Source organism: Nasonia vitripennis, chromosome 3 (genome assembly GCF_009193385.2).
Source record: "Nasonia vitripennis strain AsymCx chromosome 3, Nvit_psr_1.1, whole genome shotgun sequence".
Taxonomy (NCBI): Eukaryota; Metazoa; Arthropoda; class Insecta; order Hymenoptera; family Pteromalidae; genus Nasonia; species Nasonia vitripennis.
Window position 1 is genome coordinate 20,537,963 of NC_045759.1, and position 16,565 is coordinate 20,554,527.

The following is a 16,565-nucleotide window of genomic DNA, read 5'->3' on the forward strand; positions in this document are numbered from 1 at the left end:
AATTTGCGCACTGCACGCGTTTCTACTTAAACTTGCGCAGAGCACTCGATCGAGGGGCGCGCCATTCGAGCTCTAAACGCTCGCGAGTATTAAAAGCACTCGCTCGAGCGCGTCGCGTGAGAGAGAGAGAGAGAGAGAGCTTTGAAATTTCGCGCGTCTGTCGACGAGTCATCGCAGATTTTCTCTCAAAGAATGTGTATACGTACGCAGGTACAGTAAAAAGGAAAAATCACTCGGCGGCAATCAGGCGGAGCGTATAAACTCTAATCAAAAAGCCCCTCGCGCAGTTATTATTCATAAAAACAACGATTCAATTTACCGCGCGTAATCCCAACCAGCAGAGCAGCGGTGGCAAGCATCGAGAACGAGCGGCCTCAAACCCCGCAACAAAAACGCTCCCGGGATCAAGCACTTCCTCCTCTACCCTCGCTCGCGCGCTCGGAAGAAAAAGAAGAGAGTCTCGTGTATATAGGTGCAGTACACACAAGCCGCCGGCGGCGCACACAACGTCTTCTTATCGCGGCTCGCGATCAATAAGTCCCGGGAGGAGAAAAGAATCCTCCTCTCTCTCTCCGCGCGAGGAGCCGAGCGCTGAGAGTAGTAGGAGCGAGGAGAAGCGGCAAAGCCACTGCCTGGAAGTGGCTGCGCAGGGGTGAGAGTTCGCGCGCGCGCCACCGCCGCCGCTTGATAAGGGTTAATTTCATACGAGCAGCTCGGAGGGAAACAAGCAGCTCGGGGTAGGGGCCGCTGCTGGGGAATATAGAGGCGACAGAGCCGAACCTGAAAATTACACTGGAGAGGGATGAGAGAGAGAGAAGCTGCTCTGCCAGCGGAAACAGCGAGTGTGTCTAGCTATACACGGGATTTTTATCCTCTCTCGCAATGGTGGGGGGCGAAGCAGAGGTGGAACGACCGCGGCGGGTTAACTGGGGAATGAAAATTACGTTTGCCACAGCAGTCTCTCTTTGACGGAGTGATATTTTTACGCGCTCGCTTATTAATAATGAGCCGCTGGCGCAAAGTTTGCCTAATTCCGCGAGAGGGCATAAGCTGGTGTTACGGCATCGGAAATGGCCGCGATCAGCGGTTTGCCAAAGCGTCCATTATTCAGCTCTCTCTCTCGGCCCCTTCGGCCTTAAGCTCTCAAAGTAGCTGCTGCTCTGCTCCTCTCTCGTCTTTGTACACGAGGCTGTTGAAAAATTCACGCCGCATCACAGCGCAGAGAGCAGCAGAGAACAAAGCCCGAATACGATTGACGCGACCAGAGCGGAGCGGATACACCCCCACCCCCGATAGAGCGAGAAAGAGATAGTTGTGTGTACCTACACACATACTCATATAACGCGAGAGAGAGAGAGAGAGAGAGAGAGAGAGAGAGAGAGAGGGCGAGAGTCGACAAAAGGTGCGAGAGAGCATAACACCGCGCAGGATCGAAACGACCTCTTGGTGGGGAGTAAAAGGGGTAGTAGCGGTAGCCGATTGTCCGGCGCGCACGCGCGAGCCTCAGGGGAAATAATACCACGGGAGAAGGGATCATCCGCCGCCGCGAGGAGAATGCCACTGATATATCTCGTGATGTTGCCCTCGACGGCTTTTCTATCGGTGTACTTTGAGAGGGATCCGGTGAATTATGATTTTCATGCTATATATCGTTTTTAATTCCTGTCGGTGAAATTAGCTGTAGCGTAATCTCCCGCGAAAATCCGTCGACTTATTTCACAGGTCCCTCCCTCGTCGACGCTAGTACCTTACCCCCCCGGCAATGGATAATACGAAAAAAGCGCGCACCTCGGATACAAGCGCAGAAGGGAAGCGACAGCTTGGCTCTAAAGGAGCGACACCGGGAGAAATGGGTATAAGAAAACGAATAAGAGGAGCGAGAGACGACTGACTCGAGAAAGGGTCGACGGATTTCTTTTTCCATATACTATACACAGAGAGACGACGTCGACTGACGATTGACGCAGACGATATGGCGTTTCCTCGCGCGCAGACACGGAGATTCGATTACCGGAGGCGCTCTTTTGCGTATATACAGGCGTGTATGTGTGTGTGTGTGTGTGTGGAAAGGATATATTCTTTGGTTTTTTTTTCTCTCACCGACGCGCGCGTCGAGAGAAATGTTTTTATTTCGTCCTTTTCTCGACTCGGGGGAGTTGACGCGCCAACGTGAAAATGTTATCTGCGGGGTCGTCCCTCGCTTTTCCTTCTTCTACACACTTCTCTTTTTTTGGTTAATTCAGCGAGTTACTCGTGTTCGACTGCGTTCGGCCGGATAAAGCCGAGCGTGCGTGAAATTTTGATGCCTTGTTTGTGTCTCTCTCTCTCTCTCTCTCTCTCTCTCTCTCTCTCTCTCTCTCTCTCTCTCTCTCTCTAAGCGGAGAGTTTTATCGGGCGCGAATTGAGATTTTATTCGAACACACCGGCCGACCCGACCCGACCGATACTACTTAAAACTGCAGACGCCCCGAGCATACGTGATTCGTAGCGAACAGGAGAAGGTTTTGAGATGAATTAGCCTCGGGAACTTACTCGATCAATCCTGCGTCGGAGGCGCGAAAAAAAATCCAATCGCGGCAACCTCGAGCCCCGCTAATAAATATTATCCCGGGCCAACATCAAACGGCATAACTCAGAGCCACAGCGGCGTATCAGCGCATATAAATTCAATAAAAAGGGTCGCTGCAGCGCGCGATATATTCCCCGGGCGCGCATCTGTTTCTCTCTCTTGACTTTGTTTCCTCTCCCTCTCTCTCTCTCTCTCTCTCTCTCGAGCGCGAGAGAATATCCTCTCCGCTAAATCACGTCGTGTAAACCTCCGCCGCCGCCGCCGCCGCCGCCACCGCGTGTGCGTGGGCGAACTTTGTCTGATCGTGTTCGCGCGCGCGCACGGTTGCGGGGGAGAAAGAGAGAGAGAGAAAGGGAATCGAGTGTGCGTTGATGGCGCTGTAAGTGGAGCTGATATCTCGAGCCGAGGGGCTTTGCGCGAGGGATGTGTCGCTTTTTGCGAGAGAGAAAGAGAGAGAGAGAGAGAGAGAGAGAGAGGGAGACCGGAAAATTAGCTTATTCGGGGGATTTTCTCGAGGGGATTATTGGGAGAGTTTTCCATTCGATAAACTATTGCGCAGCGGCTTGACTTTAAATACCTCGTGTAATGGATTTAAAAAGCAGTTTCGAACGATGTGGAGAGGCAAAGTCCCGAATTACCCTTTCGAGCTGTCCCTAACAAAGCCCCGGGTATAGTAGAGAATTATGATCCCTTTTCCTCATCCTTAAAGTAGCATATCGTCCTCTCCGGGGGAGAGAAAGCGGAGACCATGTTTATACGCACACTTTGCCTTGGACCCGAGGCTACGACCACGAGCTGCCTTCGGCGGTATAAATTCCCCGAGAAAGCCACAAATCGCCCTCCGCTCGATTATTTTACAGGAGCTTTTTCTCGAGGTGCTGCTGGCTGCGCCGCTGTCTGTCCGACCGTAACCCAAGCAGCTCGGCTACTTTTTTATTCCGGGCGATCTCCTCTGCCCAGAGGGTTGCTACGTAGCGAGAGGGTCGAAGGTTTTGCTGAATCTATCCGCGAGAAATAATTGCTTGATTCTGCGGCTGTTCGCCTGAGATGGATTGCGACTGGATATTATACTCGTCGAAAAACTCGTGAATATATCTGACTATCGAATATCCCACGACAGTGGCTGAATCAACAATCCTTAATCACATCGTCGTCGCCTAGCCGTCGCTTAAAAAATAAAAAAGAAGAAGAGAGATATACACTGGGAGAGCAAAGCGAAAGGGGAATCCAGGCGTTAAAACTCCTCGGCGACTGTCCATTCTTCGTCGTCACGCAATTCCCTCTGCCTCTCTCTATCTCTATTTTTACACACGGCGGCGGATCTTTCCGCTCTTCCTCAACGAGGGTCGCACTCGTCTCGGGGTTTTTGCACTTTGCAGAGGCGGCGGCGGCGGCGACGAAAAAGGGAAAAGAGCTCTGAAAGCGAGCGAGAAAGAGGGAGAGAGAGAGAGAGAGAGAGAGAGAGAGAGAGAGAGAGAGAGAGAGAGAGTGGGAGATTCATTACCGTCCTTGAGTTATCTCCTCTCGTCCGCCAGTGGCGCGCGTCGGCGAGTAATTATCTGCTGTAGGATTACAGATAAAAGACCCCCTATTAAAAAGCGCCCTCCGCCTTTTACCCTCCACCTCCTCGTCGTCGTCTCTCTCGTTCTCTACAGCTAGTGTATCAGTTCTCTCGCCTCGTTCCCAGCTCTTTCTCTCTCTCTCACTCCGGCCTTTGTTTCTGGCCGTCTACTTGTCTCCGCGAATCTGTTCTCTCGCTTCCTTTTCCGTTTTGTCGAGCTGCTCCGCTGCTTTTGTCCGCCGCGGCGGCCAGCCGCGAATCTCAGTTTGCCTCGTTTTAGCGCGCTTTTAACCCTCTGTACTCAGCTTTCACAGTCGCGTCTTCGTCGAGGATTTTAAATAAATAAAGCGAGTAAACGGTGCAGCGGCCTTTTAACGCGAAATGAAGGGTCGCGTTAATCGCTCTGCCATTGTGCGGCCTATCTCTCTCGCTTCGAAGTCTAATCCAGAAACGCATTCTCACACGCGCCGCACGACACCCCCCGCGTAATCCCCCCCGCAGGAGAGATCTTCGCGACCCTCATCTCGCGCGCGCTCCTTATCAAAGAGTCAAATTTATACTTCTTTGTACGCGGCGTTGTTGTACACTCGAATTAGATCGTTCGGCCTTAAAACATTAGCATGACAATGATTTCAATTATACGAGCGAGCCTCGGAGAATAATTCGTTGGCCCTTTATAATCGAGCGAGCGACTTCTCTCGCCCTAAACAAGGCGCGAGCTAACTGCGCGGGCTTTTAATCAACGCTAACAACCGTTACAATTATTCCCCGTATAATCCTGAGCGAGTAGTAGCGAGAGCGCCGGTGATAAATAATATTCATTCATCTGTCTCCTCGTCGGCCTACGACTGCACCCCCGCACGCCGTGTATACGCGAGCTCACAGGATCCGTCTGACTTTCCGACGCCTCGGGGGGATCTCCTCTATCTCTCTCTCTCTCTCTCTCGCTCTCTCTCTCTCTCTCTCTCTCTCTCTCTCTCTCTCTCTCTCTCTGTCTCTCGTTAATCCCTCGCAGCTTCTTCCTGCGATTAAATCGTTGGCCGTCGTCGTTATTCCGAAGATAGACACCCGCGCGTATTTACCTCGAGCTTCAAATACACACTCGAATAAATACGCGCGTTTATCTTATACACGACGACACACAAAAGCGAGATTCAATTGGGATATTATATACGAGGTTATATCAAGTGCGCCACCCGCGGAGTAGAGCTCAATTTGTCTGAGGGGTGTGCAGGGCTTTTACGGGCCGCGTTTCGCGGATTTAATTCCGGAAAAATGCCTTTATCGCGCGCGTTCGGCTTTACGAGTTTCATTAGTTTTACGGGGAGCATCATGCTAATTCGAGTGGCTTTTAACCCTCGACGAGCTGCTGCTGCCGCTGCTCGCTCGCTCGGTGAGATGGGTTTATTGGTTGAGATACGGCGATTACACTCGACTCGCTTAAGATTATTCAATTATTTTGATTTTACAGCTAGCAGGTACATTATCTCTCGTACCTTAGCCTGTATAACGAGATAAGATTACACGCGCTTGATTTATTCATCGTAATTTCACCTAATAATGTTTTGCTTTCTCATTGCAGACGGCCGAAAGAAGAAGCGAAAGCAGAGCAACGTGGGCGGCCTGTACTCGGGAGTGTCGGTGTCGCAGCTTTTGGCACAGCGCGAGCGCGCGATAGCTGCGGCGGTGGCCAACGCCAACGCCAACAACTCCAATCCCCAAGCACAGGGCCAGAACGCAACGATGCCCGGATCTACCTCCTCGCTCTCTAATGGATCGCAGGTGAATAATTGAGCGACTACGCGCGCAAGTGCGCTGCGCTGCGGAGATTTCCTCTTTCGAGTTTCGCTCACGGGCTGTACACACGCACAGCCGCATGAGGGGCGATGCTTTAGTGCCGAGTTTATGGGCTTTTAAGTGGAGAGAGATTTAATTAGGCATTCCGTGTAATGTAGTCGGCTCTGATCAAAGCGCTCTGTTCATTGTTGCCGGTGCACGAAATGCCAGTTACATCATCGTTTGGAAATAAATACTACCAGTATACATATTATTCGAAAAAAGCTCAAACGTCGCTAGGATAAATAAATTTAACGGGTATATGGTATTCCGATCAGAGAGTCTCGATTCACTCCGACTGTGCAATCAATGCATCTTTAAAGACGTACGTCAAATTGAATTCGCGGGAGTACGCCGAGAGCGACGGGCTTTATTCCTCTGCTTCCTTTTTGTCCGACAGAGTCGCCCCTTTAGAGTCTCTTTCTCTCGTGTTCGATTCGCCTGGGAAAAGGCAAAGTTTTACATTCGCTGCCGCTGCTCGGAGAGCCCCCGAGTGGAATTAAAAGCAGGTTTCAGTGTGACTGGTTTTTATTGGAAAGTTGATTCAATATTTGATGGATGAAAATATGATGTACTTTGTCGCCGGGAGCAGAATCGACGACTGCCGCCGCCGCTGTTCAGCTTCGAGGAATCGTTAAGTTACCAAGTCTTAATTACGGAAAAAGAGGATCGTCGCGCTGCGCGAATTTGCGTAATGGAAATTTTATTGACCGAGCGGGTATATATATATATACACACACACGCGACGGCAATTCGATCGGGATGGAGTCGAATTAGACGGTTACTTTGACTCCGAGAAGCTTATCGATTAGTTACGAGCGATTTCGACATGTATAGTAAGATTGCGTTGCTTATTTCCAGGTGTGGCCGGTCACGATGCCGAATCTCGCTGGAAACTTGGGTCTCCAGCAGCCAATGAACCAGCCCCAGCAGCAGCAACTGCTGCCACACCAGCAGAACCTCAACAGCCAACTGGCGACGGGTCAGCAGGTCCAGAGGCTCAACAATTCTCAGGGTATGGCCACGACGACGGGTGGCATGATCATGGGCAACCAGCTGATCATGAACCAGCAGCAGCCGAACTTCATGCAGCCCCAGCAGCAGCAACAGCCGCAGCAGCAGCAGCAGCAGGTTCAGCAACTCCAACAACTGGCGAATCAGCAGATGCAGCAGGACCAATCGCAGGAGCAGCTCATGTTCCAGCAGATGCAGCAACTCCAGCAGATGCAACTGTTGCAGCAGCAGGACCAGCAGCAGCAACAGCAGCAGAATCGCATGATGACCAACCAGATGCAGCAGGTCCAGCAGCAGCAACAGCAGCCTAACTACCAGCTGAACCAATTGAACCAGCAGATAATGCAGCAACAGCAGCCTATGCAGCAGCAACAGCAGCAGCAACAGATGAATCAGCAGCAGTTCCAAATACAGCCCATGCAAAAGCAGGGCATGCAACAACAGAACCTGCTCGGGGATCTTGATCAGCAGCAGTTGATGGCAAGTTTTGGTCAGCAGCAGCAACAGCAGCATCAGGACAATTTCCTCAATCAGATGCAGGTCGCGCAAAACCAGCAGCAGATTCATCCGTCACAGCTGCAGCAGTTGCAGCAACAGCAGCAGCAGTTACAGCAGCAGCAGGTAATGTCTTTGTTTTCAGTTCTAGCACGTATTAGTACTTTATCGTTGATACATCTTGTTAATTTTGATTAACGATGATTACAGGTTAATCAGCAGCTCATGCAACAGCAGGCTGACCAGTTCCAAATGCAATTGCAGCAGCAGCAACAGCAACAGCAGCAGCAACTTGTACAGAATTGCGGTCAACCGCAGTATCAAACTCAGCAAATGTTGAATCAGCCTATGGACGTTATGCAGCAGAATGGTCTTACCGTTATGAACGGAATGAACGATTTGCAAATGCAGCAGCAGCAGCAGCAGAGGTCTGTCGAAGAATTGGCTGTCAAACAGCAACAGTTGCAGCAGCAACAACAGCAACAGCAGCAGCAGCAGTTGCTCCTACAAAATCAAACTGTGCAGAGGCACGTGTTGCAAGCAAACAATCAGTTAAATAACCAGTTTCCGCAAAATCAAATGTCGTGTCAAATGAGGAACAACGTTCAGCAATATCAAACTAACCAGCCACTGCAGCAAAATCAAAACTTCAACACGAGGACGCCTCCTTGGCAGACGCAGCAGCAGCAGCAACAGCAGCAGCAGCAGCAACAGCAGCAACAACAACAGCAGCAGAATAATAATAGGATGAACCACGTGCAGAACATAAATTGCAACGCGTTCGATCGTGTACCACCTCTACATCAACACATACCTCAAGATAACGTTTGGACGGAAGAAGTAGCCAGGAAGAGGGCAAAGACTGTTAAAAGTTCATACAAGAAGCAGAGACAGCACGGCAATTCGATCGAGCTGCGGAATAACAGCCTGGACCAGTGCTTGTCTGGAGATGAGTTCTCGGATAAATTAAACTCGCAGTCCGGTAAGATTTATTTAATGTCCATTGATTTTTATGACACTCGATTGAATGGGTTTAGGAGATCTCGTACTATCACGCTTTGTATAAAAAAATTATAGCGTAATTTAAGACTCATTCTGGCAAAACAGTAGTGAAACTTTTACGAGATTGTACCCCTTAAATCCATCACTTTAAAAAGCAATCTACCTACAGAAGAAAAAAAGGCCACATAAAGCCGCTACTAAAACGTCTATAAAATTCGCCTCGTATCGCGCAAATCTTATGGAACGGCGCGCTCGACTTATAAAACCGCTTGCAATAAAATGTAAATTCTTCTCCTCAGGTCCATCGTTCCTGGAGGATCCAAGTGGCTACCTTGCGCAGCAGACTGCGCTGCTGAACAGTACAATATCGCGGCAGACAGGGGTCACAAGCTCGCAGCAGCCGCTCCTCAACAACAACGTCAATCTGCAGCAGCAGAATAACGCCACGTATCTTCCGCAACCAAAGCCTTCCTCGCTCGCTAGTCCTTCGTCTTTGTATAGCAATGGCAGCGGCAAAAACAATCCGACGTCGCCAGTGTTCGTGCACAGCTCGATGACGCCGAACTCGGCTGGTAGCGCGACAGACTCGGAGGGTGGCAGCCCAATGTCGTGCCAGAGATGCGTGACCAGCGCGGACACGCAGTCCTTATCTTCCTCGACCTCGACTCAGGATTCCTATAAACAACGAACTGAGGTAAGATTACTGTTCGCATGAGAACATTTTAAAACGTTTGCTTCGTTTGGTTATACTAATGCGTTTTTTTTACGATAGCTACACAGGCATCAGTACGCACTGCACTCGGACATGCCGGAAGACCCGGCTATATCTTCCACTTTCGGCGAAAAATGCATGCAGCAGGCGTCTTGCCAAGTTCAGCCTCAGCAGCAACTTGACTCGCGGCCCATCCAGGGTGGCACCGTTAGTACCTCGCACGGCTCGCCAATCGGCACCAACAGTCCCGCTAATTCCGACACTCCCACGTCCTCCTGCCTGAACATTTCACAGCCCGCGACACCTCAGAGCCTCATATCCTCACAACCATCGACGCCACACGCCTACTCACAGCCGGCGACGCCGTACATGGCCTCCCAACAGACAAATCTGAACGAGCAGCGGTCGACGACGCCTTCGGTCACGACGTCGGGCTCGCTGAGCGATCCCACGTTTGTCGAGGGTCAGACGACAACGACGCAGAAGAAGATGGAGGGCTACCAACCGCATCCCCATGCGAGAGGCACCAACGGTATCGCCACGTCGTCGAACATCACGACAATGGCCAGCGGTCACACGGTCAGTAGTAACACCATCACGTCTGTGCTGGCTGGTCGAGCGAACACGGCGACGGTGTCGATTAACGCGCCCGCGGGCATAACCAATCAGGTCCTTCCGAACGTCATCGGCAAGCAACAACAGCAGCAGCAACAGAACCAGCAGGCTCAGGCTGTGGCTGTCAATCAAGTTCCTCCATCGTCCGTTTCTGTGGTCGCCGCGGCGGCTTCCACGGCGGCGATACCCATAGTCGCGAATTCGACTGTGCAGCAGCAGCAGAATGCCTTCGCCCTTGCTGCGCAACATCTGCAACAGCAGCAGCAGCAGCAACAGCAGCAGACGTTGACTAGCGTCAACGTTTCCAAATCGCCACTGGAGATGGTGCAGAGCGTCGTGAGCAGTATACAAGTGCCACAGGTTAGTAATGCCACGAACAATCATCATCATCACCAGCAGGCTCAGCACCATCACCAACAACAACAACAGGCCAACGTCCAGGTAGGTTTCATTATCAATGATTCTATTTCTATTGTTCGGTACAACTAGTGGAAAGTTAAGTCGCTAAAATTAATTTTTATTTTTTTATAATTCAGGTGCACAATGTTCTGACGTCGAGCGGAATTCTCAAACAGGCAGTGCCCGGTCAAGCTTTGCCACCAGGTCATATACTCGTCTCCAGCAACGGACAGCTGATAATGGCGAGCACGGGCGGCGTTATGGCACCACCACCACCGAAGATAAATTCGATGCCACCCTTATCGGTTTCGCCAATGGTTACGAACGTTACCGGTGCTGTTAGTCAAGTCATTCCTGCTGTCGGTGTTGCCCAGCAGGTCATCGGTCAACCTACAGTACTGGTCAACACGATCCAGACGCCTGTAATTATTCAACCTGGAGGAATGATGACTATGGACAGTATTGGTCAAAACGTGCAGATACCGCACCTAACGGTCGCTGGCAATGTTTTGCAGAACGCTCAGAGTATTATCGACGCATCGAACCATCAGCACCATCAGCAGGAAGTAGCGAGAAACGTTGCTGCAGCTGTTGCTAATCAGAATCTTGTAAGTATTTTTGAAAAAAAAATGCAGTTTAATAGTAAGTGCTGCAGTTTTAAAAAACATTTAATTTTAACAATTTATTTCGTATTTCAGGTAAATCAGAGACAGCAGGCTGGCCTTCCACCAGAGCCCACGGTCGCAAAGAAAAAGGTTTACAAAAAGCGCAAGAACAACACTCAGACCGTAGCATCGATGCTCCATATCGCTGCCGCCTCATCGCAGCAGAATACGGGAATGCTCATGCAATCGCATCAGTCGAACTTCGCGCATCAGAACTTCCAGACACAGAGCATTGGCGGTCCAACGATGCTCCAAGCCCTGACTATCGTACCGGGCAAGGGTGGTGCACCAGCTCAGCTTGTCATGAACGGACAACCCCAGGCGACGTCGACGCATTTCAATACGCAGCATCATCAAATTATCGCCAACGCCCAGCCTGCCCAGCAAATTAATCTGTTACAGCCAGTCAATTTGCTCAATGGTACCACGGGTATGGTACAGAACTTCCCGACCATCCAGCAATTCATTGTGCCGGGACTGGGAAGCATGGTCATGTCTGCGGATGGCACGGCAACGCTTCTCCAGGATACAGGTAATATTTCTTATAAGAAAGCGGGTACTTTACACTGCCTTTGCGTAAGAACTGTTAATAATGAATACTTTTCTTTCAGGCAATATGGGTATGCAGCTGCAGCTTCAAAATGTCAACGGTCAGAATGTTCTCACACCCGTCCAAAATCACGGCGGGATCTTTGGTACGGGTCAGAGCATTTTGGCGGCCGGGCCAGCTGGTATGGTAATCAGAGCACCGCAAGCGACAGGCGGCAAGATCATTCAGGCCCAGCACAGCCCTGGTGCACAGTTTATATCCAATAACAGTGGCCAGTTCCTCGTTAATGGAACGACGTCCTTCGGCAATCAGTTGAACCCGATTGTTGCGAACGTCAGTCCAAATCAGCAAGTGACCTTTAACACGACGCAGGTAAAATTTTAAAACTCTATAAGAAACTATATTTATTTCTATAAATAACTATAGTTATCGATGTGAACAAATACTTGACTTTGAAATATAATGAGTATTTCCAATTGCTAAACAGCGCTGTACTTACAGGTTCGACCGCAGAACATCCAAGGCCAGCAAGAGTTCATCCAAATGAATGGCCAGACGCTGATGGTGCCGTGCGCCACGGCTCAGAACATAGCAACGGTTTCCTCGTCTCAAAACCAGCAGAACACGACCTTCGTCCAGCAAAATACGACGATAGTCCAGCAGCAGACGACGATGGTCTCAAACAACCAGATCCCGGGATTTCAAACTGCAAATACTAACGCCACCCCGAGCATCGAGCATCCAACGATGAATGTCGAAAACAACCAGTCTTACATACTGAGTGCTGGAATGATTACGGTAATAATGTTGCTCAAATCGCGTTTCATACAAGCTCTGTACAGCTATGCTTGTATTGTGTTGTCATGACATATACTTATATCACATATTCTTCTTAGCAGGGAAAAGGAACTGATTCACCAAAGAGTAACATTAACTCGCCGGCTTCTGAACAAACGACTGAACAACAACAACAACAACAACAACAACTGCAGCAACAACAGCAGCCACAGACGCAGCAAGTTCAACAGGTTCAACAAGTCCAACAGGTTCAGCAAGTTCAACAAGTGCAGCAGCAACCACAACAAGTACAGCAGCAGCCACAACAAAACCAGCAGCAACAGTTTATTCTCACTAGTGGGACTACTACGATAGTCGAGAAGACTCAACAATCTACGGCGACAAACGCGAACGCGGCTGCGGCGGCAGCAGCTGCACTTATGGCGAGGCACTCGGTATCGACACAAACGGCAGCTAACCAACAAAATGCAGCTCAATCTGCCCTGATGCGGCAAGGATCGCCACCGGATACGACGACTCACAGCCCTGGTAATAGCCAGAGGTCGAACAGTCCAGCGGTAGACACGACAACGCATGGATCAGCTTCCCCTCCTCCACCGGCGAACACGAGGCAACAGTCGTCTTCGACGGTAGGCATTCTATTAATTTGTTAAGGATAAAATAAATAATACAAATTGTTCATATTTCACAGCTTTACTTATCCGACTTGTAGAATGTTCGCGTTAATGATGTTAGAATTTTGTATTAATTTATTTCTTTGTCCCTCAGCCGATGGTCCATTGTGTGTCGAGCAGCGAACCAGACTCTGGAGACATTCAGCTTACCTCTGATGAATGGCGAGGGAACGCGCAACCCGTCAGCAACCCTGGCAGTGTCAAAGAGGCTCCTCTCAATCAAACAATAAACGGTCAGCAAAACCAACAACAGCCGCAAGCGGCGTCAGCGCAGCAACAGCAACAACAGCAGCCGGGGCAGCCGCAGACGCAGACGAAGCCGACGTACGTCGAGTCTTCGACCGTCTCGAGTGGCATCCAGGTTGGTAACTTGGTAGAGCAGGCGGCTGCTGGTGGCACCCTTGGACTAACCCTTACAGACACCCAACAACATCAATTTCATCACGAGTTGGCCGATACGACACACCTCGAAAACACTCACGAGCCCATGGACACCACCACCACCACGATCACGACCATCACCTCATCACCCAATCATTCAATTCATTCAGACACGATCGTTATTGCGGAGCATATTAGCGAGGAGCTGACGAGCGGCGACGATTACCTTATTAACAAAGATTTAGTTAGGGAGCTGCAGACGGAGCAGCAGCTACAGATAACCACCGAATCATCCTATCATATTAATCATGAGCAACAAGAACCCATGCTTGTCGATAACACTAGCGATGATAATTGCGTGTCTAACATTTATCAGCCTGAGCAGGAACCACAGCAGCAAGCCGCTGCTACTGCTCTCGTTCAGCAAGAAACGCAAAAGTTCTACAGTGTGGGTATCGCTCCGAATCTGTATCCACATCTGTATAACTTTACGGCAGAACAGGGTGAGCAGCAGTCGCAGCAGCCGCTTGCTGTCGTGAACTATCAGTCTACAGAGAAACTGCAGATTCAGCAGCAGGCTTACTTTAATCCGTATGTTTTTAACGAAGGCGGCTTGACAACTTATGTCGAAGGCGCAGCAGAGCTCGAGGAGGAGAGCGCTGACTCCTCGGACGAGGAAGACGAAGAGTTATGAAACCTGGTGTATAAATTGTGTTGAAGACAATTCCTCGCGGTTGGTTAAAGAGCACACAAGTTGTGGATACTTTTTGTATTAAAGTATAAAATAGTTCAACGCTGAACAGATATTTTAAATGTGATTTTCTTATCATGTACCTACTATATTTAATTTTAGAGTTTTATTTTTAATACTGCTTATTTTTGTAAGCATTAAAAGTACGTTGGAATATTTAATTCAATTCGAATTTTGTTAAAAGTTGACGCGATTGGTTAATTAATATTTGTTGATTGTTAAATGGTTTAATATTCATGTTGTAATGACGGGAGCATTGGTTTGAAAAATTTATATGAAATTAAATAAATTACATGCTCAAAAAATGAAATCAATTTTTCACATACGTCATATGAGTATATGTCAGCCATGTGAGAATTGAATTTTATGGAATCGTAATTTATTTTCTTTTAAAAAACGCCAATCGCAGTCAAGTTATAATTCTCCTATAAAGTTTTCAATTGAATTTTGACCAGGGTACACTCGCTCTCTTTACTCTTCAGAGCTCTGCGCTTAAGAGACTTCAGAGAGTTAAAGTAATTCCAGTGATTTTTAGAACGCTTAGCTATTTTAGCTGTTATTTGATTATTTATCTTAGTGTGTAAGTGAATATTTTTAACAAAATAACTGCTCTTTAGAGCCATCTCGTAAATTGTAAATTTGTTTGCAACTCTTTATTGTATAGACTTATATACAAAGTGGCATTTTAAGAAGTAATTTTAAAGTACATTCGGTACTCTCTCGAGATGACTTTTAGATATTAGAAACTCACTGAAGTCTCTACTACAGTGATTAATTTTGTAATTAGCTTGTATTTATAATGATTACTAATCTCACAAAGGTATTGCGATATAACCGTATTAGTATTACTATTGTTTAAATCATAATACACTCAAACGTAACCAATATTATTGGCATACAATTGGCAATAATGTAATTTGTATATGTAATGATTAAATTCGAAAGCGTGTCTCGAATTCGCCAGTTATATAAGAAAAAAAAACAATAAAACTAATCGATCAGATAATAAAATTTCAATCTTCTTGACTATTTCAAAATTCTCTCAAACTTGTGATCTCTATTAGATTCCTTGCTACCGAGCATGCTTTGAAAATTTTCATTCTGTTTTTGCAGTCTGAATCTGTCCTATCGTAAACTGTTTTTTACTTGCATGCTAAATTCTAAGTAAAAGGACGAGTTTGAGAAACGTGTATCTTCTAAATCAAACAGACAAAAAAAAGTTTAGTCTCCTTGAGTGAAACTTAGACTGACGAGATTTTTCGAAATACAATATCTATGAAATTAATTACAAAATTGATTAAGCATGAAAGAGTGTGTCTTAGCTTGTGCCTAGCGGCTTGTTTGAGTTTGATCGAGTTCGTATTTGACAGATCTTTGCGAAGCAGGCCGATGGTGCCGTGAGCACAGTGCGGTGCGAGGGCAGGGGAATCAAGCGAAAGCTGGACTCCATCCACGCAATGCATTCCACTCTGCATGAAGACCAGGATGGTCAGTATCGTATCGTACATTACAAGAATAAGAGCTCCATTGGTCAAATTATTTTTGCTTCAAAATCGATTCGCAGTGCTCGTCGATGCATTTGTGTCCTTATCGGAGACGTCAAGACGTAGCACTCGTTGATTTTGGAGAAAAAAAGTTCGCTCTTGCTACCATTCTTGCACCTCTGCTTCCAAGCTTCGGTACATCTTAACGCTCTTTCGTCGCTTGCTTATACTACTTAGTCTCAATCTTCGGATCTCACACTACTCGCATCTGATATTTATCTACTTTTCATACTAATTGTTAGCTTTACGACGCTAGCTAGTCATATGCATGTACACTTTCACAAATAACAAACCTGATTTTCGTTTTTCTTTTTTATTACTAATGAATTACTACGTGATGTCTATGTGTGTACGTTAATTAGCTGTTGTCACAAGTGGCAACAAACTTAAACAGATTCATAATCGATTAACACGAGATTAATCATGATCATGCAAATTATCACGTGCACCAAGTAAAAGACAATGCACATATTTGTAAATTCTAGAAGGTAGGTACCATTGGCTTTCATTAAGTGCCTTTGTAAAATAAAACTAATTGGCTGTCAGGTTTGTTAATAAACTCCATCACCGTATTCACAATGCAGCACATTGTTCCTTAACATCATGAAAGCCGTCTAATTTCATGACTGAATGAGCCCCTTATTCACCTGGAAATATATGGAATCGCACTCATCTGTGTTGTCGAATTAAAAAATATCATACCCGATCACGACTGGCGCGTTACGCCAGCTAATAAAAGCTAACTCGATTAATACTTGTTCATGAATGTGTGGTTATCTTCGATATCATTATTTTATCATTTGTGGGTCGGACGTTGTGAATTATCATCGAACAATAACATGGATCATCCAGCGTTCATCCATGGAGTGTTGCGTGGTTAAAGCGTACTAAAACTCACTGCGTGATAGCTTTGGAAAGGGTCGCCTAACTCGGTTCAGAGCGCTGCTGTTTTACCAGCAGAGACAGTTTTCCTCGTAAGCAACTAAACATGAGTCGTAT

At 47.7% G+C, this 16,565-nt stretch overlaps 1 protein-coding gene across 11 annotated transcripts in view; it reads left to right on the top strand.

The window, feature by feature from the left end:
• LOC100121276 (AF4/FMR2 family member 4) overlaps nt 1-16,565 on the top strand; it is a 166,108-nt gene that overhangs the window by 143,465 nt on the left and 6,078 nt on the right. For 4 of the 11 annotated variants that reach the window (XM_031927212.2, XM_008207111.4, XM_031927218.2 and 1 more), the window contains exons 5-16: nt 5,713-5,912; nt 6,828-7,601; nt 7,686-8,457; nt 8,777-9,171; nt 9,250-10,245; nt 10,341-10,811; nt 10,902-11,400; nt 11,480-11,790; nt 11,920-12,216; nt 12,315-12,845; nt 12,985-13,251; nt 15,393-15,510. In XM_031927212.2, the coding sequence (XP_031783072.1) occupies nt 5,713-5,912; nt 6,828-7,601; nt 7,686-8,457; nt 8,777-9,171; nt 9,250-10,245; nt 10,341-10,811; nt 10,902-11,400; nt 11,480-11,790; nt 11,920-12,216; nt 12,315-12,845; nt 12,985-13,251; nt 15,393-15,510 (5,631 nt within the window). Of the gene's footprint in view, nt 1-5,712; nt 5,913-6,827; nt 7,602-7,685; nt 8,458-8,776; nt 9,172-9,249; nt 10,246-10,340; nt 10,812-10,901; nt 11,401-11,479; nt 11,791-11,905; nt 12,217-12,314; nt 12,846-12,984; nt 13,252-15,392; nt 15,511-16,565 lie in introns of those variants that run through there. The other 7 variants (XM_031927216.2, XM_031927219.2, XM_031927215.2 and 4 more) reach the window with 6 other exon arrangements.